The 26,040-nt window shown below is 42.8% G+C and overlaps 1 protein-coding gene across 1 annotated transcript in view; it reads left to right on the top strand.

Moving 5' to 3' along the window:
• The window catches only part of LOC115781902 (NACHT, LRR and PYD domains-containing protein 12-like), a 28,707-nt gene extending 3,930 nt beyond the window's left edge, over window positions 1-24,777 (top strand). The window contains exons 2-9 of the mRNA XM_030731837.1: window positions 9,654-9,935; window positions 10,206-10,233; window positions 11,182-11,218; window positions 15,541-17,389; window positions 20,080-20,253; window positions 20,439-20,612; window positions 21,927-21,973; window positions 24,242-24,777. Coding sequence (XP_030587697.1) covers window positions 9,697-9,935; window positions 10,206-10,233; window positions 11,182-11,218; window positions 15,541-17,389; window positions 20,080-20,253; window positions 20,439-20,612; window positions 21,927-21,973; window positions 24,242-24,777 — 3,084 coding nt within the window. The 5' untranslated portion in view covers window positions 9,654-9,696. The remainder of the gene's footprint in view (window positions 1-9,653; window positions 9,936-10,205; window positions 10,234-11,181; window positions 11,219-15,540; window positions 17,390-20,079; window positions 20,254-20,438; window positions 20,613-21,926; window positions 21,974-24,241) is intronic.
• The last annotated feature ends 1,263 nt before the right edge of the window (window positions 24,778-26,040 follow it).

Below are 26,040 nucleotides of genomic sequence, written 5' to 3'. Positions count from 1 at the left end.
TCTGTAGGCCAGGTCAGACTGACAGTCCTCCCTCTTGGTGGTTCCATTAGCTATAACACATGCTGGAAAAGCTTTCTCTGGCAAATGATTCAACATTAGCACCTCAGGAAGCGGGTTGGCTAGCTGAGGCCAAATGAGCAAATCTGTTAACATAGAACAATTTCTATTAATAGGAGAACTTATCCCCTTTACATTAAGAGTTGTGGTAAAATTATAATAAGATTTGCTTCACTCCATTTAGCTCTTCTCCCTGGATGTGTAGCCAACCCATAGAGGCACCATGAGTGCTCCCAGCTAACATTATAAGGCCTCAGTCCAGTATTGTGTCCTGCCACTGGCATATGTGCACACACATAACAATTTGTCCAATTACTAACATGAGCTGTGACGTTCATTAACTGCCACCATTCATTGGTTGCATATTCATGTGGGTACTGGGTGTAATTTAATGAAGATGTTCCTCCTAAAACTAGCAGTGTGCTCACGCTGAAAATAGTTATGAAGCTGCAGAAGGGCGCCATTCTAAAGGAGTAGGGATCAGTTGTTTTCTTCACTGGGTTGAGACGAAAAACCACTATAAGGAATTTCCCCCTTTGTAACCAGACTTCCACCTTTACTCCGAAGTAATTGGCTCCACCTTCTTGCAGTGACTCAGATGAATCCATGTAGATCTTTCAGCGATTTTCACTGCTGTTGGTGTGGTCAGTAGAACTTGATATAGGCCGTCCCACCTCGGGTTCGACCAGCACTTCCGTTTGATGACCTTGACCAGCACCCAGTCTCCTGGCTGTATCAGTGGCACCTGTGAAGAGAGAAAAAGATGCTTCTGGCACTTTGTTAGCATCAGTTACTTGTTAGCTTTGTAGAAATTTCCTCATCCAGTCACTCAAATCACAGCTCTCTTCTGCCTTCTCTTCCTCCGTATATACAGGCAGCCTGAATGGTCTGCCATATAATATTTCATACGGAGTAAGTCCTATTTCTGATGGTGTTATGCGCATGTACATTTTCACTAGGTCTATACAGTCCACCCAAGGTCTCTTCCTCAACCTGTTTTTTATCGTCCCATTTGTTCTTTCCACTAACCCTGCACTCTGCGGGTGGTACGCACAATGGTTCTTCAGTTCAATGCCTAAATTTTGAGACACCTTAGACACTATCTCATTTACAAAGTGTGGTCCATTATCACTCCACAGCTTCTCTGGAATGCCATAATTAGGAATTATGGTCTTACATAAGGCTTTTGCAACCGTCAGTGCATCCGCTTTTGCCGATGGAATAATTTCAACCCATTTTGTAAAAGGATCTACAAGTACTAAACAGTACTTGTAAGTCCTACATTGATTCAGTTCTGTAAAATCCATGTGGAGGAACTGAAAAGGATAACATGGTGTTGGAAATCTACCACTTCTTGGTCTCAGATTACCCTGTGGATTATTTTTACTGCAAGTTAAACATGCTCTACAAAATTTTTTTATTTTTTTTAAATAGTTATAAAAGCCTTTTACATTGAAGAATTTACTTATCTTTACCATTCCCCCCTGTTGAGGCATGGTAAGGCCCATGACTCAATAATGCTGCAGTTTTTAAAAAGGGCTTTAGGGAGTACCGGTTTATCATTAATATGATAAATGTTATCCTTCAGTGTCGCTGTGGCCATAAAGGCCCTGTGCCGCTTCCTTAGCTATCTTATCTGCAAAAGGTAACAGGATCTTTGCCCACAGTGTGGGCTACACATTTACAAATAGCTATGTTTTTGAGTTTCATAATGGCCAAGAGTAACTGTTTTAACAATGTAGCATGTTTCACTGGCTGATCTGTAGACGTCTGCATTCCCCTTCTTGCTCACTGGGCTGCAAAAAGATGCACTGTTGAAAATGCATATTGGCTATCTGTATAAATTGTCACAGTCTTATCCTTATAAAATAAGCAGGCTTCTATGAGAGCTATAAGTTCCGCTGCTTGGGCAGAAAAATGAGCTCTGGCTCAGTTTCCACTGGTAGATATAATCAGACAAAGTTGGTCTAAATTTTACTCCTGGAAGCTAAAACATTTTAGACACTAAAAGAATGAGTGTACAGTTGTCCTGACTATTTTTCCTGAGCTTGGAACTGCAAAACTTATTTAACTGTATTCCCAGATGTGGACATTGAATAGATGTGGCGTCCACTTAACTTAAATGAAACAAATAATGCATATTCACGGACAGTAGAATTTGTTGCTCCCGAATCAACCAAAAAAGAAAAATTTTCCCATTTACAATTAAATTTAGCATAAGCATTTTCCTATGCAATTCCAATGCAACTGTACATGGATGCATTAAAATAATATGTTACAGGAAACCTGCTGAGCAGGTTGCTGGACGTGTGCTAGGCTGTGTGTTAGACGCCAGTAATGAGTGTGTGTGTGTGTGTGTGTGTGTGTGTGTGTGATATCTCACTTCCCTTTTCTGCTGATCAGGCAACTCGCCTTCATCTGACTTGTCTGAAGTCCTCCTCTCCGATCAGTGTGACACAGTCTGGTTAGTCCATGTTCCATTCACCAGTTGTGGACATTCAGTTTACCAATGACCCGTCAGGCTGCAGTTGTAACATCTGTCATCTCGACGCACCTGGAAAAGTCACCCCTTCTTCTTCCACGGGCAACACTTTACCTAGTGACAACGATTCAGTACAGAGTCAATGTTGCTGTTCTCTGTCAGCATCTTATTTGTCCTTTTTTCTTCTGGTGGTTCTTCTTCTCATTAACCATCTCCTGCGCATGCTGCTCAGTTCAGTGTGACGGCTGTCACACTTCAGGTCTTTGCTCTGAGCAGCCGATCTGGTCTGTCTCCATACAGGAGAGAGCAGTATTGAGGGCTCTTCTGAGGTGGAGCTGTACTGCTTGTCTGCAGGTTGTGGTGCAGTAGCGACTCAATTAAGAGGTGGAGGTGGTGGGTCTCGTTTTTACCGACAATCATTCTGGTCCAGACGATGTCTGATCAGAGGGCAGGAGTCCAGATCTGGGTCAGAGATTTTCAGCGCTTATAAATTTGCCTGCAAAAAGGGCATAGAGAGATGAGGTATCACAAGTAACAACAAATGGAGTTGGCCCCAAAACCGCCACTCCATTAATTGGGACTTCAGCTGTTCTGCCGCTCAAGCTCTGCTAAGATCTCGCTCTCCGCCGAGTTCTTTAACTATTAATTTTCTATTCCTACGTTCCCATTTCCATTTTCCCAAACATTTCATTTATCTTTCATATTCAGCCATTTTACAGATTTTCACTTTTTCCCTATGCACACTCTAACCCAATAATTTACTCATTCAAATTATTTGGATCCATATCTCTTCTTTATATCATTTGCATGTGGCACTGTCAGGGGAAGGATTAACATTACTGCTCTAAGATCCCATTTTTCCTAGTGAGACGTCTCTCACAGGTTTTCTTCTTTCTACGTGTAAGAAAACAGAGAAAAAGGACACGTTCAAGGAGCCTAATCACCTTAGGTTAAACACAATTTGTCTTTGGGTCACATGTAAAAGAGGTCAGTCTGCGTGTCACCCGCTAAGCGATGGGTGTTACCCTATAGGCAGACTCCCAATGTCTATTCAACCCCGACAGTGACAGATGCAATTTTTTAATTTACTTTTTAAATTATTTATTTATTTATTTTTTTTTTAATTCCTATTTTTAAATTATTTGGAATCTTTCTCACTCGATGTGTTACGGCCGTGCCTCTAAGGCAGGGTCCTTGAATCCAGGTGGCTGTCCAGCAAAGAGTGAAAATTCGAGTTCCTCCGTAATATGCAAATGCAGGAGGACTGAAGCTTTTTTTTTTTCTTCAGCTGGGCCAGAGACTCGTCAATCTTTGTGGAAAAACTCACTGGATCTTACCAACAATCACCAAAATTGTTATAGAATTTTACTTATCAAATGAGGGAGAGAAGATTCCTTTACATACTTTATTACTTGTACGAGGAGAAGTCACATACATACCAAGGAATGTATATGAGTTCTGCCTCTTACCAGAAACACAATGCACTTATACCCTTTTACACCCCCCTGTTCTCCCCCTCCTTAACCCAACCATAAAGAAGAGGAGATCCTCCCCCACTTACATGTTCCTGCCTAAACGAGACTAACCAAAAGGACAATAAAACTAACTAATGTGACCCCCATTAACACATGAGATCCTGAGGGAGGAAGGGTGTGTATAGGTTACAGATAAGGAAATGCTCATCTGGACACTTTTTACAACCTACATTGATTTTGTGAGATGATACACATTTAACTACTTCTAACATTTCTACATTTGTCTACGGTCTAAAAACTAAGATTGTGCTTTATCATTGCCAACACCCCTATGTGGATTAGCTACTTCCACATAGCAAAGGTATTTACTGGTGGCCCTAAAGAGTGTGAGTGTCCCACAGAACAATCACAACTCCCAGCCCCCGAGCAATGCTTTTCACCATATTTACACAGGAGGGGCTCTAAATCTGGATATCCTCCTTATACCAGGGCAACCACATTCCCTGATTGTTCTTATTATGACTTCTAAGGACCATCCTTCCTGCCCTTAAATTTAATTGCTGCATTAGCTCCCCCTCCTCCTCAACCTGTAAATTACCATCTGCCCCCTGTAACTGCGGGGGAGATGCTTGAGCTGAAAGAGGTGCTTGAGCTGGGGGAGGTGGTTGAGCTGGAAAAGGTGGTTGAGGTGGGGGTTTGCACCCTACATGCTCAGGCCTTAACAAAGCAGCATTCCCACTGCAGGAAGTTTGTTTTCCCTTCTTTTGTTCTCTGCCCGCAGCCCTTTTTATGCTTGTTCCAACCACATTTTTTTTTCACCCATTAACTGTCTTTTTCAACTTTCCTCTTCCCTTCTTTTGTTACACTTATTTTTAAATTTCCCACCAAATCTTCACATTCCCTTAACTCCAACTTTCCACTAAAACCATACTTTTTCTTCCATTTATCACAAAATATTGTGCTGCCCGGAGAGTATCTCTCCATATATTTTAAATCCCCTTCTAGGGCAGGCTTACTCAGTTTGCTATCCATACTCCCCATTTTACTCCCCGTGCTTTGTCCCGATCCGACCACGTGTCTTTCTGGGACCTAATACCAAATCCGCCCATCACTGTGTACTCCCTTTGTGCCATTACTTCCACTTCAAAAGGCGGCTTTCACCTCTCATTCACACATTCACACACACGTACGCGTATTTTAAAGTCCGAATTTGGGAAACCTCTCTTTCCGGCGAGAGTTACCAATTTACTTTCTCTTTTTAACAAAAGTAAAACCACAGTACCGTCTTCCCAGCCTTAGCAGACCTACACCTCCCGAGTGCAGCTGTAACCACTGAGGATAACCAATTTTCTCCAGCCCGAGCAGACCTATACCTCACTGGTCCAGAAATTAATTTCTGGGCCTAGGTTCGAAAGTATAGCGGTAACCGCTGGAGTTTTTACGTTTTCCAGCCCGAGCAGACCTGTGCGTCCCCGAACCTAAGACCACAGCGGTAACTGCTGGTTAAAAACGGATTCCTTTCGGCGAATCTACCTAATTTATAACGCGCGACTTTCACATATCTTGTTACTGTTGGTGTTACGTCCCCTCGGACTCCGGGAGAGTGAGGCGCTGGAGGAGCGAACCTAATCACCGGCCTGATCACGAATTCACGCTCAGGGCTTCTCTCAGGTCAGCTAATGATCCTGGCTGCCGACAGTCTGCGGTGTTCCTCTCCTCCAGCGTCAGTCAGCAAACTGTCCCGCTCCGGCTCTCGAAGGACCAAAAAATGATAGGTTCAGATCATTTTAATAACTCAGAGAACAAACACACAACTCTTTTGAACTTGCGCAAGGAGGAGAGATCCGTTCCTTGAACTCAGCTCGCGGCTGAGCGGAAGTTATCTGTCCTGAAGGACCGCTTCCTGCGCAGCACTTTTATTCGGATTTTCACAATAAGATCACGTGGGTTACACCAAACGCAGTTTACAGCATGTAATAAACAACATTCTTGGCTTTTTCCTTACCATATATGGTCGTAAGCATACTGTGACATGTGCACATGTAACATGGCGTATACGAGACACGTATCCTATATGTGTTCTCTGCAGGCTGAGAGCAGCCTGCAGGTAACTACAACTTCCTTTGTAAAAAATGTCACCACGTGTTTCCATTTCAAACATAAAAACAACAGTATCATATGTACATAGAACAACTTATAGAAAATATACAAACAGAAGGTATGATAATTTATAATAAACAGAATGGAATTTATACCATAACTCCAACAACCTCAGTGTCCAGTCAGAGGGTGCTAGAGTGCTCTGCCCACCCAATGGTTCAGATTTCGGATGGTTTTCAATCCCATTTTTCCAGTAAATGCAAGTCCTGGGATTTGAACCAGCATCCTCAGTCACAAACCCTCTTCTTCTCCTCTAGGTCACAGTTCCCACTTCCCTGTGTTTTCTACTTTTAAATCACCATTTTCTTCATTTTTGGACTTTGCTTTTAATTAAATGCTCATTCGTATTGCATATGAGGCCTCCCTCCTGCTTCTACTCTGACACTCCAGTTGCAAAATCAGCAGAAGTGTAGTAAGTGAAAAAAGTGAAATGTCACTGGGTTGGACTTACACAATAAAAGTTGTGACAGAGAGAACTGGGAGAGGGAAGTCCTCAGTTTTGGTTTATTGATTCATAGCCCATTGCACTGCAAGAAAGCAGTCCTACATATTTGTTTAATATGTGCATTAAAGGACATATCCTGGTCAAAAATGACTCCGCACAGTGTTACTGGAGACCAAGGTAATGCCATCCAGAGTGAGTATCTGGTTTGACGCCATGTTTCTAAGATTTGTGGGGCTGAGCACAAGAACTTTACAGTATGTCTTTAAGACATCTAGCAGTTTAGCTAATCTGGCTTCATTGATAGATAAAGCTGAGTATCATTTGCATAACAATGAAATGCTTGTATCCAATGCTTTCTAATAATACTGCCTAAGGGAAGCATGTAGTGTAAATCAAATTGTCCTAGCACAGAACCCTGTGGAACTCCATAATTAACCTTAGTGTGTGAAGAAGACTCCCCATTTACATGAAGCCACTGCAGTGCAGTACCTTTAATACCTATAGTATGCTCTAATCTCTGTAATAAAATGTTATGGTCAACAGTATCAAAAGCTGCACTGAGGTCCAACAGGACAAGAACAGAGATGAGTCCACTGTCAGAGGCTGTAAGAAGATCATCTGTAACCTTCACTAATGCTGTTTCTGTACTGTGATGAATTCTGAAACCTGACTGAAACTCTTCAAATAAACCGTTCCTCTGCAAATGATCAGTTAGCTGTTTTACAACTACTCTTTCAAGAATCTTTGAGAGAAAAGGAAGGTTATATAATTAGCTAAGACAGCTGGGTCAAGTGATGGCTTTTTAAGTAGAGGTTTAATTACAGCCACCTTGAAGGCCTGTGGTACATAGCCAACTAATAAAGACAGATTGATGTTTGACATTTAAGATTGAAGCATCAATTAATAGGACTTCTTTGAGCAGTCTTGTAGGAATGGGGTCTAATAGACATGCTGATGGTTTGGAGGAAGCAACTATTGAAGTTAACTCTGAAAGATTAATTGGAGAGAGAAAGTCTAAGCAAATATTAGTTTTGAAAGTAGATAAACACAAAGATACATCTGTGAAGTGGTTATGAATATTTTTCTCTGAAATTTAATTTGTGAAGAAATTCATGAAGTCATTAATAGTTAAAGTTACAGGAATACTTGGCTCAACAGAGCTCTAAGTATCCTGTCAAATTTCTTCCTATTTATCACAGTCAGGTTACTGTACCAGACTGAGATATTTAATGTATGGATGCTTTCAGTCCAGCTGACGTACACACTTTCCAAAAGGTTTTGGCTAACACCAACGGCCCTTAACATCCCAGTGAGAAATAATCTCTGACAAGCTTTTTTACAGATAGAATCAACCTTCTCCATAAAAGTCATCGATACGAACATGTACACTTAAAACAGTTATAAAACTTTCACAGTCTGACCAGAAAGTTAAAGATTTGTTACTGTGATAGTGTAATTCAAAACATGCTCTTTTGTTTGTCAACATTAATCAACAGATAACGAGACTTACACCACTCCTCGGACCTGTGTACCTGAGCAAAATAATCAGGGTTAGAATTCCTGAAAAAGAGACCAATGACAGCCATATCATCAGCATATTGTAACATTTTCACATTCCTATCCTATACAGTAGCTGCATGTCATTTATATAAACAGAAAATAACAATGGTGATTAAACACACCCTTGAGGAGCCAATAATTTTTATCAGATAAAAGATGATTGATCCAGACTCTCTGTGAACAATTAGTTTAAAAGTCTGCGTTGAGCTCTTTGTCAGACAGGGCTTATTATTTGGGAACACTGTAAGTTTCTTAGTACAAATCACAGATTGCTAACAAAACCGTATATATGATGTAATACAATCAGCCAACTCATGTGGATCGTTAATTGTGTCAAAGAAATCACCCCAGTCTGATAATTCAAAACAATCTCTGAACCTTCCTTCACTTTCCTCATTCCAAACTTGTATAGTTTTCCCTGCAGATTTTATGATTTTTACTAACAAGGAAAGAGATGGATGACATTATGGTCCGATTTCCCAATAGGAGACCTGCACACCATCTTATGTGTCATTGATATTGCCATAGCAAGAGTCAAGAATCCTTATAGAATGAGTTGGACAGTCAATGTATTGGTGTAGGTTTAGAAGGTGTGCTGCTCATTGATATCTCCCAGAATGAACACTGGCTGCTCGGCATCCCCTACATTGTACCCCAATGGCTGCATTCAGATCTGGAGAAGGTCAAAAATTAGGAATGTTCAGTTTTAGGTTTCAGTCAGTCCAGAGCACAAATAATATTTGTAGGGGCATTTCCAATAAACCAAGTTTAAAAAAGGAGTCTATGGCTGACACGAGTTTCTGATGTCTAATAAAGAAAAAGAATGTCTTCCACTTGATCTGCATTTGAAGATTTAATTACTTGTTACATTATTGTTCCAAAAAACTCACCATCCACTACAGACTTGTGTACAAGGTCAGAAAAAAACGAGACTTTACATCACTCAGTCCCTTCTATCATCAAACCACACAGGTTCCCATGCTCCAATCGCACTTACATGCTTAAAGTGTTAGGCACCTATTTTAGCTTCTAATTACAAACAATACAATATTTTTACCTTGTCGTAATCTTATCAATACATAACTGAAATGTTTAAATTAAATTACTAATCCTGTAATGGTCAATTATGCAAGTTGTAAGAATCCGTAAAATTACTAGTCAAACATTAAACCCAAAAATACAGTATAAAGCAGAAATCTAGTGCCTACTTAAAAAGACAATATTCACACAGATAGAGCTGTAACACCCATAACAAAAACTGCAGCAACAGTTTCTTTCCTCAGTTAGTGAGATTACTGAACTCATCCGCTACAAATGTAAAAACCAAAAATATCAAAAATGTTTTATGACTTTTCCCTCCATGTACACTGTTCTTTTTTTAATGATAAAGACACTAAATCCAAATAAAACTTCTTTAAGCTTGATTCATAGAAATGTCCTGCATGCTAAAGATAATCAGTACATTTAATTACAGAATTGCTGAGGATATTCTCTGACATTGTCAGGGAGCAGAGAGGATGTCAGAGGAGCTCTTAAACACTCTTGAAGATCTGGGAGATGAAGAGTTCAGTAAATTCAAGTGGTTCCTGCAGCAGGCCGATATTCTTCAAGGCCTCCCAACCATCAAGAAGAGCCGACTGGAGGCAACAAACAGGTGGGAGACAGTGGACCTGATGGTGCAGACCTACAGACTTTCTGGAGCTGTCAAAGTGACCAGAAAGGTTTTAGAGACAATCAACAGGAATGACCTGCTGCAGTGTTTGTCTGCTAGAAGCTCAAGAGGAGGTCAGTCACAGGAAGATAACCATGATGTTTCTGCAGTTTTACCCAGTTTCACACTCATAATCTCTGTCTGTCAGTGGACATCAGTGATGGGGAGAATCTGGAGAATAGAGGACCTTCTTTCTCTCAGATTCACACTGTTCTTCCTCAGACTGAAGGTAAGTTAGTACTTTTTTTATGCATGATGTTTCATGTTGAGTTCTTCAGCATCTTTTCAGTATGGAGCTCCCATTCTACTCTTAAGTATCCTAGGAGCCACAAGTAAGCCAGCAGTCTGAGAGCAATGCACTCTATTGGGGTGATACAGTACTATACAAGGTTATAATAGTTTTGGTTTTTATATTATAGTATAGCTTTATTTATTTTGTTGTAACTATTTTCTCTAATTCAATTAGTTTTAATTAATTTTTGTAGTGGTTTTGCTCATTTTTATTTTTTGTTTACTGCTTAATTTTAGTTTTTTCATACTTTGTCATGTGCAAGATTCAATGTGCAACATACGTATCCATGCATCCTCCCACTTCCTGTGTATTAACTAGCAGGCATTTATTTTTCTACGAAAACAATCCATTATGGTCGTCACCTTGTTGCACTTTTCTCCTCCATAAATTGCCAACTTATCATGGTGGAGGGGTTTGTGTCAGTGATCTCAGGAGCTATGTTGTGTACCGAGCTACCGAGACTGGCTATTGAGACATGGAATGTCACCTCTCTGGTGTGGAAGGTGTCATGGTCCGGGGTCTGGTTGACCCTGTGTGTTTTGCTGTGTCTTTATTTTTGGGTTTTTTCTTGTGTTGTAGGGGTTGGTTATGTTTTGATTTTTCTAGTTTCTTGTGTTTACTGGTTTTCTGTTAGGTCTGTGTCTGTTATGTTAGTCACTTCCTGTTTTATTGTGGCAGTCCCGTCTTCCCTGTGTTTTGTGTTGAGTTTTACTTCCTGTTTCATTAGTTTCATTCATTTGTGTTGTGCCTTGATGTTTCCACTCACCCTTCGTTCCCTCTCTGTATTTAAAGTCTCAGTGTTGTTTAGTTCTTTGTTCGGGTCCTCGTCAGTTTTTACGTCTATGTCGACGTCTGCTGTGTGTTTTGTTTTCGAGTTTTCAAGTTTTCAAGTTTTGAGTTCTTTGTGTAAAAGTGAAAATAATATCTACGCACTAAATTCTGCTCTTGTCGTGTCCTGCACTGAGGTCCTCCCTGCGTTGCCTGCACCAGCTTTGACAGTCGGACCTGAACCCAGTATGGACCCCGCGGACTGCGAGTTATTTGGCTCGGGAGGATTGATGTGGGAGCTGTGGCTCGCTTCCAAAGGTGAGCCACAGTATACCAGCACCTGCCTGGCCCTGGGAAGGCCTGGCTGGAGGAATAAGCCTCAGCGTCCGCCGCCCACATCACCTCCATAAGCCTGCTCTTCTCCTGCTGCTTTCCTGGCATGAATATGGGATGGGGATGAAGAGCCTGCCGCCACTGCGCTACCAGATCTTACGGGCAAACGGAAGCACAGCTCTCGGCGGCGAAAACAGCAGCCATCACCTGCTGCCTCTGCGAGCTCTGCACAGCCCCAGCTTGGAGACGTCACGCAGGCTGCGCAGCCACAGCTCAAAACGACTGTCAACCCTGCTTGTGATTTCCTTGGACTATCCGTGAATGCTATGGCTCCTGCTGAATCTCCTACAACTCAGAGTTAGGTAAAGACTGATTTTGTGGACATTAATGTGAAGCAGGCCTTCTGGATTATATGTTTGATTTGGGTGACAATTGGCTAGACCATCCCGATGAGGAAAATAGGAGAGCCATTTCCTGCAGTTTATGTGGACTGGTGTCTAGTTTTCCTTGGCTTTTGAATTCACTGCCTGAACTAGTTAAAGATTTTGTGGCTGGGATCATTCATTCGGAGGCACCAGTGACTTGCCCTGCACACGTTTCAGTTTTGCGGGAAGGAGCCTCAGTGTCTTCAGCTTCACCCCCAGCCTCAAAGCCTTCAGCCCCAGCTCCAGTAGCTTTAGTCAGCACTTTAGCTCCAGTCCCTCCAGCTCCCCTAGTTCCAGTTTCTTTAGCTTCAGTCACTCCAGCTCCAGTTTCTTTAGCGTCAGTGCCCTCAGCTGCCTTGCCCTTAGCTTCAGTGCCCTCCACCCCCTCCTCTTTAGTCCCCACGGTCCCTTTAGCCTCAGTCCCCGCTCTGGTTCCCTCAGCGCCCTCAGCTCCAGCTTCAGTCCCCTTAGTTCCCCCCAGCTCCCTCAGCTCCAGCTTTGGTCCCCTTAGTCCCCTCTGTTTCCTCAGCTCCAACTTCGGTCCCCTTATTCTCCTGAGTTTCAATCCCTTCGGGCCTCTCAGTTTCAGTCCCTTTGGGCCTCTCAGTTTCAGTCCCTTCAGGCCCCCCAGTTTTGCCCCCCTCAATCCCTTCAATTTCGGTCCCTTTGGTCCCCTCCTCTTAAGCCCCTTTGGTCCCTTCCTCTTTAGCTCCCTCAGTTTCAGTTCCCTCCTTAACTTCAGTCAGTTTGGTCACTTTGGTCCCCCTAGGTCCCTCAGTAGCTTCAATTTCAGCCTCGGTCCCCTTAGCTTCAGTTTCTTCAGACCCTAGCTGGCCCCCCCCTGCTTCAGTCACCCTAGCTCCAGAGCCCTTAGCTCCCTCTGCAGCTTCAGTCCCCTCAGCTCCCTTGGTCCCCTTGGGCCCTGCAGTTTTGGTTTCCTTGATGTCCTCTGTAGCTTCAGTACCCTCAGCGCCCTCAGTTTCAGTCCCCCTACCTCCCGCTCCCTCAGATTCCCCAGCTCCAGCTCCCTCAGCTTTAGCCTCAGTGCCTTCAGTCAGTTTCGTCCCTTCGGGCCCCTCAGCTTCCCCTTTAGCTTCGCTCCCTTCAGCTCCCAATGTAGCTTCGCTCCATTCAGCTCCCCTTGTAGCTTTGCTCCCTTTAGTCCCCTGAGTGCCCTCGGCCCCTTCCATCTGCCCTCTGTTAGCGCTGCATCCTCTTCACCTCACCGCTGCTGCTGGGAGTGAGGTCAGCCTCCTGCTCACCTCAACAACAGCAACAGCGCAAACGGAAGTAAAATACAGGCTTCTGCTATGAATTATGGGTAATGGTGCGAAGTCAGGAATACTGTGGATACCCGGAAAGAATGCCTGACTCCCGGCACGTCATTTTCACACCCCCGCTGGCTTTCGCATTGTCACAGTTGCTAAGCGACATGAGCTACGCTGAGGTGGGGCCAGGCAATGCTGATATAAAGGCTAAACCATCCAATTTCACAGCCGCTCACTTCTGGCTTTTGCAATCTTCGTGGGCTGTGAAGGATCTGGTCTATGTAGGCCGGGTCCTTCGTAGGATGTGGCCCCTGAATTTGGACACAGGTGTAATCTCTCCAGCGTGTTCAGCAGGTACTGGGTCTGCCCTTGGGCTTCCCCCCCAGTAGGACATGGCTGGAACACCCCAACCAAGAGGCACCCAGGATCCTAGTCAGATGCCTGAACCACCTCAACTGGCTCCTTTTGATGTGGAGGAGCAGCTCTACATTGAGCCCCTCCCGAATGGCTGCTTTCCTCACCATATCTCTAAGGGAGAGGCCAGCCACCCTTTGGAGGAAGCTCATTTCTGCCGCTTGTTTTTGCGAGCTTATTCTTTTGGTCACTATCCAAAGCTCGTGACTATAGGTGAGGGTAGTGACCCCACCTTGGAGCCAGGCCTGGAGAGGGAGCTCGAGGGAGAGCATCTGGTGGCCCGAGGTGCCCGGCTGGGTGCAGCCCGAAGAGACGACATGGACCCACCCTCCTTTAGGCCCACCACTCGCAGGAGGCATCGTAGGGGTCAGGTGCACTGTGTGTCGGCCTGTGGCCAAGGGCGGAGGCCCTAGCAGACCAATCCCCGGCAATTAAGACTGGCTACTGGAATATGGAATGAGTGAATTATAATAGTGGCAAAAGCTGGAATGACATCTCCAACAACATCACAGCACTTTTGAAATTAAGTGGTATCTTGATAAATTGAGCAAATATTTGAGGTTTACGCATCTCACCTGAAGACATCTTAAAAGTTCTAGAATTTGTGTCACAGAAATTTGTGTTATATTTCAAACTTTTTGGCCACTCCCCTCTGCTATTGCCACGACTGAATTTTGCTGAGCAATGAATCATGGGATAGATTAGGCCACGAGACTGCATTTCCTGAGGGTTCTTAGGAGCAACTATCTGACCCAGAATCTGCTGGTGTCCTTCTACCGTTGCTGTGTAGAGAGCATCCTGACCTACTGTCTGTGCGTGTGGTTCAACAGCTGCACAGCAGCAGACAGGAAAACACTCCAGCGAATCATCAACACGGCTCAAAAGATCATAGGCTGTCCCCTGCCCTCCCTCCAGGAACTGTTCAATGCCCGCTGCCAGAGGAGGGCACAGAACATCCTCCAGGACCCCTCACACCCTGGACACTCCTTGTTTCAGCTACTGCCATCAGGCAGACGTTTCAGGACAATGAAGGCCAGAACAAACAGACTGAGGAACAGCTTTTATGCCAGGGCTATCATTGAACTGAACTCTGTGTGGTTTGGACAGTGATGTGGGGTGGTAGTGCTGACTGTGTGCGTGCGTTGGTGTGTGTATTGGGGCTAGATTCATCTTAATTTACTATTGTGCACTGTATTTTAGTAATCATTTTTATCACTCATATTTTTATTATTTTATTATTTATTGTCTGAGGCACCTAGAAAGGAATGCATTTTAAATTTCGTTGTGCAACTTCTGTGTACAATGACAATAAAGATTCTGATTCTGATTCTGAAGGATACACCAGACCTATTCTTTAAATCTGAATTTGGACAGTCTTTGTCGCCTCACTGTGATGTAATCGGCCTTGGATGATGCAGTGTTAATTTCGTTGCCGAAATATTTTCGTCATAGTTTTCGTCGACGACCCTTTTTTCATGACGATAACGAGACGATAACTAAATAAAAACTACCTAAAAGGATAAAAACGATAAAGAAATTAATTGACACTTTCGTCAACGAATGAAAACGAGACGAAAATGCTTGGCGGGGATGAAATCCAATCAGAACTGATTTTATTTTGTGAAAGGGCGGGACAAGTTAGGAAAACATCCAATCAAACACGCAGTTGCGCAAATTTGCTCTAAACCCGGGAAGGACAAACTAGCCTGTGAGTTTTCTTTACTTCCATAGAACTAAGTTGCCATACAGTACTCTGCAAAACTGTTGAGCTACCCGTCATTTCTTTTAATTTTGCTTCCACTGAGCCAGACTTTCTAATAATTTATTTTAAAGTGGTCTTGAACAGTAGTTGTTCAGGCTCTCTGAAGGCCTTTGAAAGTTTTTCCTGGACACTGGCTGTTTTTTCACAAATTTTCTGTCCAAGTTTTGTACCTTACCATTTTCAGAGGACTGTTTTTGTTTGTTTGGTAAGCCACTTGACAACCATTAAAGCATAATAAAGAGACCTAATTCAAGGGATGAACCAGTGTGGTGTCTACATAATCTAAAAGAAAGTGATAACCTAGTGAATGAAGAAGTCAAAGTCTTCCATGGGGATCTGTACACAAAACCCTCACACTTTCTCTCTTTTCCCTTCATATTTCACATAGATGTGATGGTTCCAGTACCAGAGCCACATCCCATCATGTTTTACCAGCAGATGCTTCAATCAAACTTCCAGGACACATTTATGTGTGCACAAGAAGGGTGGGCAGAATATAAACAACGCCTGGCTGATATCTACACAGAGCTGTACATCACAACTGGGTATGACATACATATCAACATACAACATGAGGTCAGACAGATTGAGATAGTATGGAAACCAGGAGAATCAGAGAAACCTGTTCAACCCAGAGATATATTCAAACATCCTTCTGGAGAGTACAGACCCATCAAAACAGTGCTGACCAATGGAATTGCAGGAATTGGAAAAACTTTCCTTGTTCACAAGTTTGTGTTGGACTGGGCCGAACAAAGATCCAACCCAGATGTGCATCTGATTTTCCCGTTCACCTTCCGTCAGCTGAATCCACTGAAGGGAGAAAAGTTCAGTTTGGCAGAGCTCATTCATGAATGTATCCCAGAAACTGTAGGCATCACAGAGGAAGCTCTTAATTACATCTTTACAGCTGTGGAGTCATCAGGAAACACCAACTATGACAAGAGCAAATTCAAACTTCTGTTTGTGTTTGATGGACTGGATGAGAGCCGTCTTCATCTCGACCTTCATGCTGACGACATTCGCACTGCTGATGTAACAAAGCCAACTAAAACAGATGTCCTGCTGAGGAAACTCATCAGTGGAAAACTGCTACGCCCTGCTCGCATCTGGATAACCACACGGCCTGCAGCAGCCAGTCAGATCCCTCGAGAGTTTGTCAGCAGCACAACAGAAGTCAGAGGGTTCACTGACCCACAGAAAGAGGAGTACTTCAGAAAGAGATTCAAGTGTAAGGAGCAAGCTGACAAACTCATCTCCCACATGAAGACATCACGAAGTCTCTTCATCATGTGCCACATCCCAGTCTTCTGCTGGATCACTGCTACAGTTCTGGAGGATGTGCTGAAAACCAGAGAGAGTGAAGAGCTGCCCAAGACCCTCACTGAGATGTACACAGAGTTCCTGGTGTTTCATATTGATCGGACAAAAGAGAAGTATGGCCTAGAGAAGAGCATTCAATACATTAAGTCATTAGCAAAACTGGCTTTTCATCAGCTAGAAAAGGGCAACCTGATCTTCTACGAGAAAGATCTGAGTGAGAGCAACATTGATTTCAATGAAGCCTCAGTGTGCTCAGGAGTGTTCACAGAGATCTTCAAAGAAGAGCGAGGAAGGAAAGGAAAGGACAAAATGTTCAGCTTTGTCCATCTGAGTGTTCAGGAGTTTCTGGCTGCTCTTTATGTGAGGATGTCATTTATTAACAGCAACAAAAATGTGATGCCTTCACCACCAATGTCACTGAAAAACCTTGGACTGCTTTTCCACAGAACATCCTCAAAGAAGATCCACAGGATCTCCATTGACAGGGCCTTACAGAGTCCAAATGGACACCTGGACTTGTTCCTTCGCTTCCTCCTGGGTCTCTCAGTGCAGACCAACCAGGACAAACTGCAGGACCTGCTGATAAAAACAGACAGCAGCCCAGAGACCAATCAGGAAACAGTTCAGTACATCAAGGAGAAAATCAGTGAGAATGTGTCTGCAGAGAGAAGCATCAATCTGTTCCACTGTCTGAACGAACTGAAGGATCATTCTCTTCTGGGAGAGATCCAACAGTACCTGAGATCAGGAAGTGTCCTGAAAGATGAACTGACCCCTGCTCAGTGGTCAGCTCTGGGCTTCATCTTACTGTCATCAGAAGAAGATCTGGATGAGTTTGATCTGAAGAATTATGCTGCTTCAGAGGAAGCTCTACTGAGGCTGCTTCCAGTCATCAAAACTTCCAGTAAAGCTTTGTATGTCCACTGAAAACACAGGTTATGTTTGTAACACCAGACTCTATGAGCATGCTTGCTGGTGAACCACTTGGGGACAGATGTATTCTAGCTAAACAAGCATAGTTAGATCAGCTGGATCTTAGCTTTCAAATCAAGTCTCTCAAATGCATTAAGACAGCTATTAGAAGCTTTCCATTTGGGTATGCCATAAACCAGGGCTCTTCAACTCCAGGCCTCGAGAGCCCCTGTCCTGCAGGTTTTAGATGTGTCCCTGATCCAACACACCTGAATCAAATGGCTGAATTACCTCCTCAGTATGCAGTCAAGTTCTCCAGAGTCCTGCTAATGACTTCTATACTTGACTCAGGTGTGTTGAAGCAGAGACACATCTAAAACCTGCAGGACATGGGCTCTCGAGGCCTGGAGTTGAAGAGCCCTGCCCTAAACAATTCCATATAAAGGGGTGGATGTGAAATTAACATAACCCTGCCTATCCTCCTAAATAGGTCACTGGCAACCAGATGAATGTTAAGAGGTTAAGGCTAGTGCTCATGGATATATAGACAGAAAGAACAAACACTTTCATTCATGCCCAGTATTTGTGTGGGGCTCACTGTTGTACAGCTGATATAAATTAGACTGACAGTGGATAGCTGGTTTCCAAACAGCTTTGTTTTAATCCACCCGTGAGGCCCAAAACATAAAAGGCTGTACACGGATAGCTGGCATTTACAATATGCATTCCACTCTCTACACCTTACAGGCTTCATATAGTCCATGTCTCACTGGTGCACACACAATTGGACAAACAAATCCCAAACTGTCATGAATTTAAATGTAGGAGTGATGTGTGAGCTGTTTGTTATGAATGATGCAAAGTCCAAAATGCACCATTCAAAAGGCAAAAAAGCTCCAACAGAAACCAAAAAAAAAATAGTGGAAGTGACCAAAACTAAAACACTGAACACAAGCAAATATAACAGAATTGAAAACACAGAAGGGGTAAACTGAGGGAAACACAGAGGGTACTGAAACTCAATAAATACAACCTGTAGTTAAAACTAAAACAGGAACCGAACGCTGGTTAATACATGAAAATCAAACCAATAAAAAACCTGGAGACCAGTGACTAAAACAAAATCAAAACATTAAACATAAGAAAATAAAGAAAAAAATGAAGAAAACACACTTTCTAAAAATAAACAAGAACTTCATAAACCTCAAAACCAGAGATCAGAGCAGGAACCATGACGCATACCCTCACAGTTTTGGTGCAAAATGACTGCTGTGATGCACCCTGTCAGACACTGAGCTCAGACGCTGCTTAAAGCAAAATGTTTAGATAAGATATTCTTTGTTAGGGCAGCACGGTGGCGTGGTGGTTAGCACTGCTGCCTCACAGTTAGAATGACTTCTAGAAGGTCTGGGTTTGATTCCACCTCGGCCCAGACCGCTTGCTGTGTGGAGTTTGCATGTTCTCCTGTGTCTGCATGGGTTTCCTCCCACAGTCCAAAGACATGCAGTTAGGGTAGTTGGTCACTCTAAGTTGCCCGTGAGTGTGAGTGGTTGTCTGTCTCTCTGTGTTGGCCCTGTGACAGGCTGGCAACCTGTACAGGGTGTACTCTGCCTCTCGACAGCTGGGATAGGCTCCAGCCCCCCGTGACCCTAAAAAGTATAAGTGGAAGAGAATGAATGGATGGATCCTTTGTTAGGCCCACAGTCTGGAAACTCACATTATTACAGCAGCAGAGTGGACAGAGCAGGAATAAATAAATGCAGCATAACCTAACAGAAATAATATTATACAAAAACAATAGAAGAAAAATGTACATTTTACACACACACACACACACACACACACACACACACACACACACACACACACACACACAGACAGACAGACATACACAGATGCCTAGTAGCAGTGAAATGTTTCATGGTGCAGTGGTTGGATGATAGTAGCAGCAATTATTGAGTTTATCACACTGGAATATGTACAAACCCCAGAGTGTGCATGTGTGTATTCATATGTGTACATTCATAACTGTTTTACATTGCAGAGTCTGGCAGCAGCTGTGTGTGTGTGTGTGTGTGTGTGTGTGTGTGTGTGTGTGTGTGTGTGTGTGTGTGTGTGTGTGTGTGTATATGTGTTCTCTCTTGTGTATATATTGCCTCAGTTTCCCTCTGCCTTGGTGTGTCACCCCCTCATGGCTGTGCTGTGCCTTGTAGCGTGTTTTCCTAGAAGACTTCTAGTTTTGAAATATTTGCTCCTAAAATGCTTTTATTTGTTTTAAGTGAGAACTCAGCAATAAAGCTGGTCTTTACCTTTAAGTCCTGTCTCCTAAGTCCTACATTTTGGGCCCAACTCCTGCCCAACAGCCCGCCTTAACACAGGCTGCCTTTCATAGGGTAGCAAATAATCCAGACAGTCTAACTTATATACACAGTAAGACTGAGGTCATTGCATTGATTAAAGTTATTCAGTATGATTAACCTTACAGGCCACACGCTAATTGAATGAGATCTCCAGATGATGCAATATGTTTAGTGTTCTTCTAAACTATTACACGTCAGCCAGGTCATATTCATAAGAACTGATTAGTTGATTTGATGGAAAACTGCTATTCTGATTTCTATCCTCACTGTAATTTTATACAATACACAGGAAAAAAAGAGCAAAGGTCTGTTTGTAACTGACTTCCTTGCAGGTTGAATGGCTGTAACCTCTCAGAAAGAAGCTGTGAATCTCTGTCTTCACTTCTCAGCTCTCAGTCTTCTAGCTTGAGAGATCTGGATCTGAGTAACAATGACCTGCGTGATACGGGAGTACAGATGCTAGCTGCTGGACTACAGAGTCCACATTGTAGCCTGGAAACTCTCAGGTCAGGATGCTAATTGATAAACATAGATTGATATACTGCTCCTCTTCAAGAAAAGACTTTGATTTAACTTTATTTAAAATAAAAATTTGCTTGTTTGCTATTTAAGAAATTATATTAGTTCATTTGTAGGATGAGTCATGACTAAAAATAAAGTGTTTGTCATTCTGTGTGTATTTTTCCTGAAGGCTCTCAGGCTGTCTGATCTCAGAGGAAGGCTGTTCTTCTTTGGCCTCAGCTCTAAAATCAAACCCCTCCCACCTGAGAGAACTTGACCTGAGCTACAATCACCCGGGAGCCTTTGCAGTGAAGACGCTTTCTGCCGGACTGCAGGATCCACACTGGAGACTGAAGACGCTCAAGTATGAACATGAAGACAAGAGTTTCTGTTTCTGTGTCACAGTAAGAAGCTCTGAGGACCTTAGATTCAGACCTGCTGGTAACAGTGAAGATAAAAAGTAAAAGTTAGAAAATGTCAGTTGTAAATTGAGCACTGCTGCCTGAATACCGATGCCCGCTGCATCCACTCTTCTTCACTTGTACACCACTGCACTATTTCTTTGTCTGCAGCAATGTGGCCTCTGGCAGATCAGTTCAAAGGCCTCATTGAATTCTCTAAATCATCGATTCCCAAAATGACTCTACCGACAATGTTAGGCAGGAACAAGCTGTGAGTGCGGCGCAGCAGGTGTGAAAAGCAGCCAAAGCCGCCGGAGATTAATTCAGCAAGAAAGTGGAAGCATTATATTTGTGTGTATTCTGGCGGCCGGCACTGCTGCCAGCTTTTGAGTATGAAAACTTGGGGCGTGTCCCCCTCGGTGCAAAAGCGAGGTCCGGGCGGTGTCATAGCATATGAAGGGATGCAGTACGAGCGCTATATGTACACAAAACACGGTGACAGTGGAGTTTTCGGGTTTCCGGTGTTGTGCCAAAAAGTGATTCCGATTATTTTCTTTAATGTATTATCTTTGATTATATTGGTAAATAGACTGTGGTGCACAGGATTTATGAACGGCCTATATATAAAAGGAAGAAATGACTTGTTTTGCAAATATATTTATGACTCTACACTATTGTATCTACATTATAATCAATCCAGTCCTTTTCGGCTACTCTTTATAGAACTGTAATGTTATATTTGTTGCAATTCCTGCAGCCCTCTTGGCCAGATCTCAGGCATGTCTTTGGACTGTGGGAGGAAACCCACGCAGACACGGGGAGAACATGCAAACTCCCGTGAAATTAAATGTCATGACAAAAGATCAACATTATCTTTGTATGCTTTTGGGGAGGGGGGTCTGTAAAAATGTACTCTTTGTACACTTTGGAAAATGCTGATAATTGTGAATGACCCCTTAGGTTACCTTCATCTTTGCCACAGCTTCTCTGTCAGCCGGGTAAAATAAACTATCTCCAATCAGAAAACATCTAAAAATGGCAGAAGGCTGCCCCTCCCTGAGCCGGGTTCTGACAGACATTTTTTCTTCCTGTTAAAAGGGAGTTTTTCCTCAGCAGAGTTAGCTAGTGCTAGTCTGATTGATGACATGTTCTCCCCAGTATTCTAGCATCTTTACCTCAAGAGGGCCTTGAGGTGATTGATTTGGGACTATATGCATAAACTTAAATTTAATTCAGTTTCAGATTAAGAAGATCTCAGACTTTGTTTCTTCCTCCAGGCTGGAACACGGTGGAGAGCAGAGGCTGAAACCAGGTCTGAGGAAATGTGAGTGTGTCTTCACTTTGATTAATAAAAACATGTTAAAGTAGTTAAAAATCTACTGTAATGGCTGAAGATCCAAAATGTTTAAACTGTTTATTGAATTAACACTCAGTTAATAGATGGTGGAATCAAAAAGCTCTGCAACCGCCTCCAGACCAGAAGAAAAAATATCAGACCCTAAGAAATGTTACTGACTCCAAGGATGGAATCATTTAATGATTGATAATGAAAGATAAAAGAGACTTTAGATATTTGTCGTATTTTACTAACATAAAATATACCAATAGCAGTTTAGAAACAGTGTAAAAATTTGGTCCAGTATAAAAGTAAAGTGTGAGAAGTGACCAGCCGTGGTCTACAAAAGTGATGGAGAAATCTGGCAAATCACTCCCCAGGCTCCCCTGCCTACACACACACCACAAATAAATACATGCAATATACTTTAGAGTACACAGTATAGAGTACAAACCAAACTACCAAGATGCTAAAGAAGGGGCAAAGTACTGATGAGGAAATCTGCTCTCCTGACTTTGCTCAGCAGCATTTCACAAAATCAGCCACTAAGTAATGCCAACTGCTCCAACCGAGCTACACAATGTGTCAGAGCAGTATCAGCAATGACAGAGGAACTGAAGACAAAAGCAAGCTAAAGAAAAGAAGCTCAGCAAGGCAATAAAAAACAGAAGAAGAAAAATAAAATCGGATGGAATCATAGAGGCAGCCTGCGTATAAAAAACATTATAAATGAATTAAAATGCTGCAGTACACAGTGCACAGTACACAGTGTGTTAATCATGGTGTGATGTTCAACAGTGTTGTACCTCTCCAGTGTTTATTGCACTACATCAAATGCTTAGCACCAAACAGTGTGAATGATACCAAAGCTTCGAAGCCTGTGGCAGTCGTTCTGAAGCCCAGTGATTGTATGGGAACCTCACTATTAGATAATATTTGAAGCTTTGAACATCATCAGTGCTTCAGAAAGGATTTCATTGATTTGACTTGTTTCTTGCTTTGCTTCTGTGAATAAATATTCCTTGAATGCCTCCTCATTCCCCGGAACATTTCAGAACTTCATTGTGAGCCTTGACTTCCGCTGGCGAGCAGAAGTCGCTGCTCTTGGTGAGATTGAAGCTTTCAATCGTTTTGGGCAGAAATAGAAGGAAAGTGTCAAAGCTTTATGGGGCTTCACCTGCCATCACTCTCCATACCTTAACTTATCCTGAGTGGGGTGCTAGCAGAGCTCACAGAGGCCATAAAGACTGCAGCAGGAGCCAGACGAAAGCAGCACGCCACGGTGGTTTATACACGTAATTCATTCAAGACTTTATATTTATTTAGAGAAAGAGACAGAGGCAGAGGGCACAGCTCTGGCTTTTGTGCATGCAGGTTAACTTCTGCTGTCACAGTGGAGATGAGGACCCAAATGCAGACATGCAGAGACTGACTAAAATAAACAAAAGGCCGTTTATTTGGTGCAACATAAAATATAAAAGGAAACTGAAACTTCCACTACGGGACCTAAACTAGGAATAACTCTAGGGCTGAAGAGATGAGGGGAAGGTGAACTGAAATGTTAACAGAAGCACAAGCAGGCCCATAGACAGGGAATCAGACACTGACAAAAGGAGACTGAGACAATATATACACAGGAGGGTGACAGCAACCCCCCCCCCCCCCCCCAAAAAAAAACAAAACAAAAAAAACAAAAACAAAACAAAAAAAACCCAAAACAAAACAAAACAAAACAAACAAAAAAAACCCCACTAAATTGAACCAGGTTTGAATGTTAGGAAAAAATTCCTCCAGACAGTCTTAAATAATTGACAGGTGGAGGGAAATAGAGAGACCATCTGGGTGAGCTTTTATAGTCTGAAAGGCCAGATGAGTTGACCACCCTCCCTTATCAACCAACTGACAAATGGAGTGGGCTGGGGCCACAGACAAGAATGAATATTCTCCTGTTTGGTCTGTAAGTTATAGACTCAGCTCTCATATCTAGCAATGTTCTTCATGTGAAAACTGGGCTAATTTGAAACTAATGTTTACTCTTTGTGCAAGCTGTTTGGTTCATTGTGAAATTGCGGTTAGTGATGTACATGCAGCCAAACTGGGATATTAAGGAAATAATCAAAAAATAGAATTCCAGAGGTGCACAAGAAGACGGCCTCTTGCTTTTCATGGACAGAGTTGCAGCACTTTTTGATTGCAACTCTTGAAACGATAAATGAATCCACTGGGTGTGCCTGATGGTCTTCTGCTCTTCATTAGATTTCTGTGAACTCACAGTGGATCCAAACACAGCAAACAGGCAACTCAAACTGTCCAACAACAACAGGACAGTGACATGGGCTGATGATGAGCAGCCGTATCCTGATCACCCAGAGAGGTTTGATGACTGGAAACAGCTGCTGTGTAGAAATGAGCTGACTGGTCGCTGTTACTGGGAGGTTGAATGGAAAGGGTGGGTTTACATAGCAGTGAGTTACAGAGGAATCAGAAGAAGAGGAGCCAGCAAAGACTGCTGGTTTGGATGGAACAATCAGTCATGGTGTCTGAGGTGCTCTGACGATGGCTGCTTTGTCTGGCACAATAACACAAGAACAGACCTCTGCACCTCCTCCTCCTCAATCTCTAACAGGGTGGCGGTGTATGTGGACTGTCCTGCTGGCACTCTGTCCTTCTACAGAGTGTCCTCTGACACTCTGGTCCACCTCCACACCTTCAACACCACATTCACTGAACCTCTTTATGCTGGATTTAGATTATTTACATCTGACTCCTCACTTTCACTGAGCTCACTGTAGGAGGGAGAGTCTCCTCCTGTGGAGAGAAACACTGACACACAACTTTATTAAGGCAGAACTTTGGCATCCTGTGCCAGGAAAACTGATGTTTACATGATACCACATGAAAAAAACAAGGATGAACATTTCATGACATGCTAGATACCATTTTTAAAAGAAGCTTCAGTTTAGAAATCCAGTTTCATAGCTTATGTAAGTGGGATGTGGGAAACACTTTTGTGACATTTGTCTGGCACATTAATAAAGTGTAGTTAACTGACTTGTTTTATACAGTTAAAAATCAATAAAACTTGTAATAATCTTTACTAGTTGGCTGATACTTTCTTTTTAAACCGTATCTATAAACTATATTTGTCTGGCTTTTGAAAATACTGGTTTGAAGGAGTGTTTAATGAGGTTGGTAGGGTGGTGCTGGTGTAAATTACGAAGCTGTGAATCTGGAGATTATAGTCCTTCTTTACTCAATGCTGATTTTTCTTTTCGCTGTTTCTGTTCGATTTCACTTTCCTGAGTGATTCGGTTGAGCAAACAGCACTCTGCAAAAGTCTCAAGCAACCCTCGTTTCTTTATGTGTTGCCAGGAAAATGCAAATAGATGCAGTGATTTATTGAAACATGCAAACATAAGGCAAAAAAAATTAATTTGTTTTCTGTTTGTTTGTTTGCTTGTTTTGCCTTGTATAGCTCCAGGCTTCTTGAAGGACATTCAAAGCTCTTCTTTGGATGTTTTTTTCATTCTGTCAAGATGATCTCCCAACACCTCAATAATGTTGAGGTCTGGTCTCCAGAGAGGCCAGTCCATGACTGATAGTGCTGCGTTCTGTTTTCTACCCCAGTACGCTTTTACTGTCATGGTCCGGGCTGATTTGGGGTTTCTTTCTCTCTCTCTCACTGAAAGAAACTCAGGATGCATCCCAGAGGTCCCTCCTATCTCCTTTCCCTAATCAATTTTTCTTTACCTTGATGAAAACATTTTAGTTGCTACTGGGATGAAAATGTCACAGAGGTCAAGGAAAGGTGGTTAGGAGAACTAACGAGGAGTTAGGAACAGATAAGAGCAGCGTGCTGAGGCTTGACGTCAGATGTCTGCTGTGTTGAAACTACAGTGTGCAGAAGATGGACAACAAAGCGCTCATCTTAATTCATCACACCTTATTCATGTCCTGTTGTTTTATGCAGGTTATTTAAGCAAGAAGAACCTGTGAAAATATCCATTCATTGCAAAGGTTGGAACTTTAAAGAAAAATTAAAATTTTTTGTGCCT

Source organism: Archocentrus centrarchus, chromosome 1 (genome assembly GCF_007364275.1).
Source record: "Archocentrus centrarchus isolate MPI-CPG fArcCen1 chromosome 1, fArcCen1, whole genome shotgun sequence".
NCBI lineage: Eukaryota > Metazoa > Chordata > Actinopteri > Cichliformes > Cichlidae > Archocentrus > Archocentrus centrarchus.
The sequence above is the reverse complement of the archived record's forward strand: the minus strand, read 5'-3'. Positions and strand labels throughout refer to the sequence as shown.